This window comes from Gopherus evgoodei, chromosome 1 (assembly GCF_007399415.2).
Source record: "Gopherus evgoodei ecotype Sinaloan lineage chromosome 1, rGopEvg1_v1.p, whole genome shotgun sequence".
In the NCBI taxonomy this organism is placed as follows: Eukaryota; Metazoa; Chordata; order Testudines; family Testudinidae; genus Gopherus; species Gopherus evgoodei.
Window position 1 is genome coordinate 256,318,232 of NC_044322.1, and position 9,492 is coordinate 256,327,723.

Genomic DNA, 9,492 nt, shown 5'->3' on the forward strand with positions numbered 1-9,492 from the left:
GCCCTCTCGTTTTTGAAACCTTTAGGCCAGGGTGGGTCTCAGGGTGGACAAGCAGGGCACACTCCTGACTTTAGGGATCAGATTTTAATGCTTTTTTTTTTCTGCAACTAGGGTGCCAGAAGCTTAATCACAGCTTTCATTTTAACAAAAAGTCTTACATAATCACAGGACTCCAGAAGCTGGTGTTTTTTAAAAAAGCCACCAAATATCACTAGACTTGTGATAAAAATCATGAGAATAAGCACCACATCTTCTGTAATGGAAAGAGAGTCTTGAAGAGTCTGAGTGGACTCTGAGAAAAGCTCCCAGTCATCCTGTGTTTCTCCTCTAGCCCTTGTTGATCCCTTGGACTTAGTACCAGAGTTTTTCCTGTGTCCAGAAAGGCTTCAAAATGCTTTGAATTCCTCCCAATAATTCTGGGTCATGGATGGTAGCCTGTCTGCAGTTTGCAGCCAAGGTCCACCTATTTACTACCCAACCTCTAAGTTACAGTGACAATAGGACAAATCTGGGTGTACCTGAGACAGCACAAAATACAAATGGGACAGTCAGTCTATAAAGACTCAGTGAGCACCAAATGCCTCAAATTCTGTGTGCGCTCACATCTCAATTATGAGGTTCTTTACCATGTGTACCTGTATTTGGCTAGCTATCACAAAAACCTTGTGGAGCCAAGATACCCAGCAGGTCTCAATATAATCACACCCCAGGTCGTCAGTCAGAGTTTGGTAGTAGTCATGATCGTCTCATATTGATATGGTTTCTCACCTCATGAATTGCTGTTTCTGGGTTCCTGCTTTCTTCCTTCTCCTATCTAACAAGTCACCAGGACGCAATGGTAACAAGTCACCAGGACCCGATGGCATTCACCCAAGAGTTCTGAAAGAACTCAAATGTGAAGTTGCGGAACTATTAACTAAGGTTTGTAACCTGTCCTTTAAATCGGCTTTGGTACCCATTGACTGGAAGTTAGCTAATGTAACGCCAATGTTTAAAAAGGGCTCTAGAGGTGATCCGGCAATTACAGACCGGTAAGTCTAATGTCAGTACCGGGCAAATTAGTCAAAACAATAGTTAAGAATAAAATTGTCAGACACATAGAAAAACAAACTGTTGAGCAATAGTCAACATGGTTTCTGTAAAGGGAAATCGTGTCTTACTAATCTATTAGAGTTCTTTGAAGGGGTCAAACAAACATGTGGACAAGGGGGATCCAGTAGACAGTGTATTTAGATTTCCAGAAAGCCTTTGACAAGGTCCCTCACCAAAGGCTCTTACGTAAATTAAGCTGTCATGGGATAAAAAGGAAGGTCCTTTCATGGATTGAGAACTGGCTAAAAGACAGGGAACAAAGGGTAGGAATTAATGGTAAATTCTGATAATAGAGAGGGGTAACTAGTGGTGTTCCCCAAGGGTCAGTCCTAGGACCAATCCTAGGACCAATCCTATTCAATTTATTCATAAAATGATCTGGAGAAAGGGATAAAACAGTGAGGTGGCAAAGTTTGCAGATGATACTAAACTACTCAAGACAGTTAAGACCAAAGCAGATTGTGAAGAACTTCAAAAAGCTCTCACAAAACTAAGTGACTGGGCAACAAAATGGCAAATGAAATTTAATGTGAATAAATGTAAAGTAATGCACATTGTATGTATAGTTGGGGTTATTTTTTCCAATCTGATGGGGGCTAATTTAGCTACAACGAGTTAGGAAAAAGATCTTGGAATCATCATGGACAGTTCTCTGAAGATGTCCATACAGTGTGCAGAGGCGGTCAAAAAAGCAAACAGGATGTTAGGAATCATTAAAAAGGGGATAGAGAATAAGAAGGAGAATATATTATTGCCCTTATATAAATCCATGGTATATAAATCCATGGTATGCCCACATCTTGAATACTATATACAGATGTGGTCTCCTCACCTCAAAAAAGATATTCTAGCACTAGAAAAGGTTCAGAAAAGGGCAACTAAAATGATTACAGGTTTGGAGAGGGTCTCATATGAGGAAAGATTAAAGAGGCTAGGACTCTTCAGCTTGGAAAAGAGGAGACGAAGGGGGGATATGATACAGGTATATAAAATCATGAGTGATGTAGAGAAAGTGGATAAGGAAAAGTTATTTACTTATTCCCATAATACAAGAACTAGGGGTCACCAAATGAAATTAATGGGCAGCAGGTTTAAAACAAATAAAAGGAAGTTCTTCACACAGTGCACAGTCAACTTGTGGAACTCCTTACCCGAGGAGGTTGTGAAGGCTAGGACTATAACAGTGTTTAAAAGAGAACTGGATAAATTCATGGTGGTTAAGTCCATAAAAGGCTATTAGCCAGGATGGGTAAAGAATGGTGTACCTAGCCTCTGTAGAGAGTGGAGATGGATAGCAGGAGAGAGAGCACTTGATCATTGCCTGTTAGGTTCACTCCCTCTGGGGCACCTGGCATTGGCCACTGTTGGTAGACAGATATTGGGCTAGATGGACCTTTGGTCTGACCTGGTATGGCCATTCTTACATTAATTTCCTATTCAAACATTCATGAAACACGGAAGCACTTAGACGCGTCCTATATTGTATCAGCCCTTCTGTGAATCAGATGCCTGAGATAGAGAGTCATCCAAATCATTCAGTCCATCTCCCTGCCAATGGAGGAGCGATCCCTATAGTATATTTCCTAATGTTTTATACTTTACATTTGTCCAGGTTGGAACAGTTGCATAATTTCTCATAGTTTAAGAAAAACAAGAAGCCTTTATTGTTTAGGAAGAAGCAGCAAAGAATTTAACAGGAAAAAATATGAATGGAAGTCTTCAGCAAAAGTTCCTTCTACCTAACGCCTCTATCTACAATGATTTTAAAAGGGAATGATTTTCTCTGATTTCAAAACATCAGATTGAGTATGATTCAATTTCTACTGAAACATCTACTCAAACTAGAAGAGAGAAAATCAGCTAAAAGCAAGGGAGAAAAATCCCATTAAGACCTATACAAATGAAGAAATGTAAGGGAGACATAAAAGGGAACATAATCCATAACTGTCCTCCACCCAAAACTGTCCTCCAAAACCTCAGACTTTTAGGTCTATTATTCATAAAATTGAATGCGACTCCTTCAGTGAAATTAATTATATAGTCAGGGCCCTTTGATAAACTAAGGTGCCAGATTCTGCTTTCCTATCCATCAATAAAATGGTTAAGGATGTAAAGGAGTGTGGATTTTGTCAATCACTAGAGGAATGGAAATGCCAGCTACAGAAGTAAGTAGCCAGCAAAGACACATCAAAGAGATCCAGATTGGTGAAAAGAAAAAACAGAAATATAATGGGTTCTACTCTCTTGAAGAGCACATGAAATCGCCACTACTGTTAAATTACACATGTGAACTGAAGGGAGGAATTCCAGACCTATTATTGCATAACATTTTGATACTGCTCTCTTTGTGATAACAGATTCTATTTTGCAGTGAGACCAAGTGGGAGAAAGTTTATTTATGTAGATAATCAAAATTTTCATTTGACTGCTTTAGTGCTCATTTTTATTTCTTTCTGACCAAACTTTTAACTTATAAAGCTACAGCAATTGTTTCACTGACCAGGTGTTTTTCTTTTGAAATAGAACTGAAACAGCACTTAATTTTAATCTCATAGTAACTGGAGTAATTCTCATTTCAAGATTAACTACACATTTTTTCAAGGAATAAAAATGCACATATTTCAAGATGGATCTGAACTTCTAACAAGAAAAAAGAAGCAGAAAGAAACTAAAGAAAAACCCACAAACAGAACAGAACACTTTCAGCTTCTTCATGCATTATGAAACAGCAAAAAAGGGCACAAATGCAATCTGTTTCTCTTTGTAGGTCACAGTTAAGGCTGAGCTGGAACCATTACTCTGATGCCTTTTATATAAAATAAACTGTTTGATGCTACACTCCTTGCACACTCAAAGCTTCCAGTTCAGCCAATGGAAATTATTAGGCCTCAGGGACTACAGGATCAGGCCCTTTGCGGTACATATCATTGATTCCCCTTTACAGACGTAGAAACAAGTGCTTATGTGCTTGCCTAACTTTAAGCATGTGAATAGTCCAGTTATAAGTATGCTTAAGTAGCTTGATGAACTAGGTCTGAAATGCTTACTAATGGGGTATTTATATTAGAGGAGATTCTCTTTTTGAAGTGCATGAGAGTTTTCTCATTGACTTTAAGGGGTGCAGGATTAGGCACTTGGTGTATATTTAGCCAGCAGTGCCAAAGCAAAGTTTGAAAGGCTTTATAATTCAGGGAGATGGATGTTTTTTCCATCTAAAATAGTAGCAAATCTCTGCTGAGGGGGCTTACCTAAGTATAAACATTAATATGAAACAAATCCAGTTGTCTTGGGTCTTTGTGTTTTGAGTTGGAAATAACCCAAAGAAGTGTGATAAATTGAGCACAGGTACATAAGGAAGAACTGTTGTTAAAGTTCTTAGTGCCATAACTAGTTCACCTATCACAGGCATTTTATATATAGGCTTCTTGTTTCTGAAGCCTATTTAAAAAAATTATTGGCATTTCAAAAATGCAAAATGTCTGAAATACTTGAATTTCAAAAAAAAGTAAATAATAATAGTAATAAAAAAAAACCGCAAAATATCCCAAATCCATTAGAATTGCAAACACCCTGAAGAGGAATTAGAGAAAGTAGTAGGTCTAGAGCCAGGGGTGGCTCTATGTATTTTGCTGCCCCAAGCACAGCTGTCAGGTGGCTTTCGATGGCACGCCTGTGGGAGGTCCACTGGTAATGCGGATTCAGCAGCATGCCTGTGGGAGGTCCGCTGGTCCCGTGCCTTTGGCGTTCTCACCACTGAATTGCCGCCGAAGCCGCAGGACTGGCAGACCTCCCGCAGGCATGCCTCTGAAGGCAGCCTGACTGCTGCCCTCACAGGGACCAGCAGGCCACCCCCCGTGGCTTGCCACCCCATGCACGCGCTTGGTGTGCTGGTGCCTCCCCTGTCTGGAGCAATCTTTCAGAGTGTTTTGGGTGTGTTGACATTTGCATTGTCCTAACCCACCCTCATTTGTCAGCTTTTGTTTAAAGAAGCATTTTTCAAAGTCTCAACTCTATCATCAACCATAAAATAAAGTAAAATACAGGCGAGTCTCATTTTATACTGCGGTTACGTTCCGCTGTCAGCGCGTAAAGCGAAAATTGTGGATAGTCAAAATTACACTGAGTGTGATGGCGTGCGGAATCACCCGCACTACACGTACAGTATTTAAATTGTTAATTTTTCTCTTTTTTTTGCCAACTGTGCAAAGCTGAATTCGCGCATGTTAAATGTGCGTAAAATTAGACTCACCTGTAAAGATACATTTCAACAGAACAAATAGCAATTGTTAAAATCTTTGGAAGCTCCTCTAATACTCAAGCTCACAAGCTGAGAATTTACATATAAACTGAACTATTCTGCCTAGAGCTACCGAGTACTTTATTGTGAAACCAAGGGTACATGATTTTGATGGATGTCTTGCAAAGCTTTTTAATGAAGGTACAGTTGTGACTGCATCCCATTCATTTTTAGTGAATTTTTTTAAGCTGGAAGCCACCAATAGCACTAGATCACAATTATTACTACTATTTTTTTTTGGTTGGGAACAAGACAGGTAGATGAATTATATTTATCCATAAGAGGTACTTTCTCTCATATTTTTATGAGAACAAAAAGATGATCACTTCCGTACTTAAAACTCAGCTTAAGACTCTTCACACAAATGGAGCATCAGACTATAATAAAGAGTGAGTCAATATTTCCTCATCTTTTTTAAAAACAGGATTAAAGCTTTCATAATTGATCCTTATAGCCTCAACTTTTTGGGTGCCTTTGTTTTAAAATAAGATCATATTTTCAACACCGATTAATACCAACATAGGGCCATATTATAAGAGCTGAAGGCATCCATCTCTCAGCGCTTTAGAGGATTCTTTGGCCCTGGATCCATGTGGTGGGCAAAGAGTGTGGCAGCATGAATCCAACCCACAGGTCAGAGACTCCTAAAGGCAGGGATTTAACTATAAGCATTACACACACCAATGCGTACTGTGAACAATAATCTTCTATATCAGGGATCGGCAATCTTTGGCACATCAGGGAAATCCACGAGCAGTCTGGGGTTGTTTACCTGCAGTGTCCGCAGGTTTGGAAGATCATAGCTCCCACTGGCGGTGGTTTGCCATTCCATGCCAATGAGGGCTGTGGGAAGCCGTGCGGGCCGAGGGATGTGCTGGCCACCACTTCCCGCAGCCCTCACTGACCTCGGAATGGCAAACCGCGAACCTATGGACGCTGCAGGTAAACAAACCACCCTAGCCTGCCAGTGGATTTCCCTCAGGCCGCATGCCAAAGATTGCCGATCCCTGTTCTATGGTATTATTGTTTCTATGTCTCCTAATAACTCCTTTCCCATGTGTGTTTATTTTATGTTTGCAGCCTGAAGGCAGACAAGATATTTTCTTTATATCTTTCCACAGTTTGACAGTTAGAAAAAATAATTAAAAGAGGATTAAAACAAACACACTGGAATGGTTACAGGATGGCGGGTTGAAGGAGGAAGAGACATGATTCTTCTTCCACAAGGTGGCAAACCAGGAGTAACTCAGCTGAAGTCAATTGAGTTGTTATACTACTGTGAAAATACTGTTGCAAGAGAGGAAAATCAGGGCTAATTCATTTAATCAGAAAGGAAAGAGAGAGATCATTAAAGAGAAAATAAGAGGGACAGCTATGATCATATGGTAAATACTGTAAGAGGCAGGAAAGTCCCATTAGATCATCTCAAGGCCATTTCCCTGAGGGCCACAGCAGTTTACAAACACTAAGTTAGAGAACATAACCAACACTGAGCTTAATCAAAACACCCACAATCCTCAAAAGCACTGATAGAGCATAAATCCCATTGACTTTCAAATCAATATTGCACTCTTAAATCCTTTAGGTGCTCCTGGTTACATTTATATAGCAACAATTTCAACTGGAGACCTGACACACAGTTGAAAGAAGTCAGAAAAATGGAGAACCTCCAGCTGGTCTTAGCATAACAGGTCATAAGGGGGAAGACAGGCAGAATGGTTGGGGGGAGGGCAGGGGCTGTAAGGGAAACATTTGACTCCTGGAGGCAAGTGATTCAAACTTTTCTGTGGGCAAGACAGGAATACAGAGAACCATGGACTATCAGTGTCACCTTCAGGAACAGCCTTCCCACAGGATAAGGCAGCCTTGTGAGAGAACTGTGAAGAAGAAAGCAAAATGTACCAGAGACTATTGGTATTAATCTTGGTAAGGGGGAGGGACGAATAGAAAGAACAAGGGGAATGAAGAAGAAAAGAAGGAGGGGGGAAGCGGTGAGGAAAGCAAAAAGAATGAGAAGGGGAAAAGGGGGAGTCATAAGGCGGACGGGATCGGGCCCTGCTTGGGGCACTCACCATTTGACAGGGAGCCTCTACTTTTCCTGGCCAGCGTTTGCTGGACCTGCTGCTGGATGCGGAGACTTTTCTCCTTCCCGGCGCTGTTGCTCAAAAGCTTCAGCCTGGCCTCGGAGGGCAGAGCCAGGGTGGAACTGTCCTGCTCCTGCAGGGTCTGGTGGCCCAGGACGGTACGGATGTAGCTGCGGTCGGCGGCAGCGGCAGAGTCCAAGGTGCCCATGGTCCAGCTGGGGGAAGAAGCTCCAGCGGAGGCTGCGGTGGAGCCTGCTCCCTACGGTCGGTCCCTGGCTGAGCAGCCGCCGCCACCCAGCTCCAGCGCCCAGTGCAGGAGGGACAGACGGGGCTGGGCAGCCCGTGGCTGTGCCACGCCCTCGCCGCAGCGCAGGTAGCAGCTGGCTGCCAGGATCCTGCCGCCCCAGGCGCAGGAGGGAGCCGCGCCCACTGCTCCTCCCCCAGCCTGGCGATAGGAGCAGGGAGGAGCGCGCCCTCCCTCCCCTTGGCCCCGGGGGCAGGGCTCCTGGACTTCTTCGGCGTGGGCGCGGCCCTCTCCGATCCCACACGCCTAGCCCGCCTCGCCCTGCGTTTGCTCACCGGCAACTCGGAGTGGCAGCAAGGCAGGGGAGGGGAAATCAGTAACCTTTTCGCTGCAGCGCCCGCAGGGAAAGGACACCAGGCGGGGCGGGCTGAGCCTCTGGCGAGGGAGGGAAGGAAGGAGTCAGTCCCTGGGCACAAGGATCCAGCTGGGTAGGGCTCAGGCAGTGCTTTATAGCAAGGGAGGGGACAGAACAACTTTGCATGAGCTTTGGTCAGGGCCGAAAGGCGACTCCCCCAAACAAAGCGTGTAGGCAACTAGGGTGAGCAACTTTCCGACTGCAGAAAAAACACTAAACACCCCTGCCCCGCCCCCTCTCTCCATCTGCCCTCCCTCCAGCGCTTTTCCCGCACACCCTGCTCATTTTCCCTGGCTAGGCAGGGAGTTGGGAAGGGGTAAGGCCAGAAATGAGGGGTTCAGGGTGGGGCTCTGGGCTGAGGCAGGAGAGTGGTTGTAGGAGTGAGCGAGAGCTTCAGCTGGAGGTGTGGACAATGGGTATGCAGTGTAGGAGGGGACTCCGGTCTGCCGCAAGGTTTGGGAGAGGGTACAGGCTCTGCGATGGGGCCAGAAATGAGGGGTTGGGGGGGGGCTCTGGGCTGGCCTGTAGGGCAGGTGAGGGCTCCAGCTGAGGGTGCAGACTCTGGTGCAGGGCTGGAAAAGGGGGTTGAAGTGCAGGAGGGGATTTGGGCTCGGGTGGGGCCAGAAGTGAAGGGTGCAGGGGGTCTTGGAGCTGGGATTGGTCTGCAGGGCTCCAGCAGGGGGTGCAGGCTCTGGGGTGGGGCCAGAAATGAGTTCAGGGTATAGAGGGGTCTCTGGGCTGGGAGTTGGTGTGTGGGGCAGGTGAGGGCTCCAGCCGGGGGTGCAGGCTCTGGTGGGGGGCTGGGAAAGGTGGTTGAATTGCAGGCAGGGTTTGGGCCAGAAATGAGGGGTTCAGAGTGTGGGTAGGGGGCTATGGGCTGACATGGGGGTTGGGATGCAGGAGGGGGTTCAGGCTCTGGGAGGTAGTTTGGGTGTAGGAGGGGGCTCAGGGCTAGGGCAGGAGGTTGGGCTCAGGGTGGTGCTTACCTCAGGTGGCTCCTGGAAGGGGCTGGCCTTTCCCTTTGGCTCCTAGGCAGAGGCAGGGCCAAATAGCACTGTGCACTGCCTCTCTCTGCACTGCCCCTTCAGCTCCAGTTAGCCACAGTTCCTGGCCACTGAAAGCTGTGGAACCAGCACTTGGGGCAGGGGAGCCCATGGTGCCTCAGTGGCCACTTCTACACTTAGGGGACACAGACATGCCCCCCACTTCCGGGACCTGCGTGGAGCCAGGGAGCTTTCCTTAGCCCTGCTGTGCTGCTGCCCAGACTTTTACCGGTCCAGTCAGCAGAGCTGACAGCCACCATTTTGATCAGGTGTTCCAGTCAATAACCAGATGCCTGGGAACCCTACAGGCAACAGCC

General features: G+C 45.4%; 1 protein-coding gene across 1 annotated transcript in view; it reads right to left on the bottom strand.

The window, feature by feature from the left end:
* PKP2 (plakophilin 2) overlaps positions 1-7,818 on the bottom strand; it is a 69,616-nt gene extending 61,798 nt beyond the window's left edge. Inside the window, exon 1 of the mRNA XM_030543717.1 lies at positions 7,462-7,818. Within this exon, the coding sequence (XP_030399577.1) occupies positions 7,462-7,681 (220 nt within the window). The 5' untranslated portion in view covers positions 7,682-7,818. The remainder of the gene's footprint in view (positions 1-7,461) is intronic.
* Positions 7,819-9,492: the final 1,674 nt, after the last annotated feature.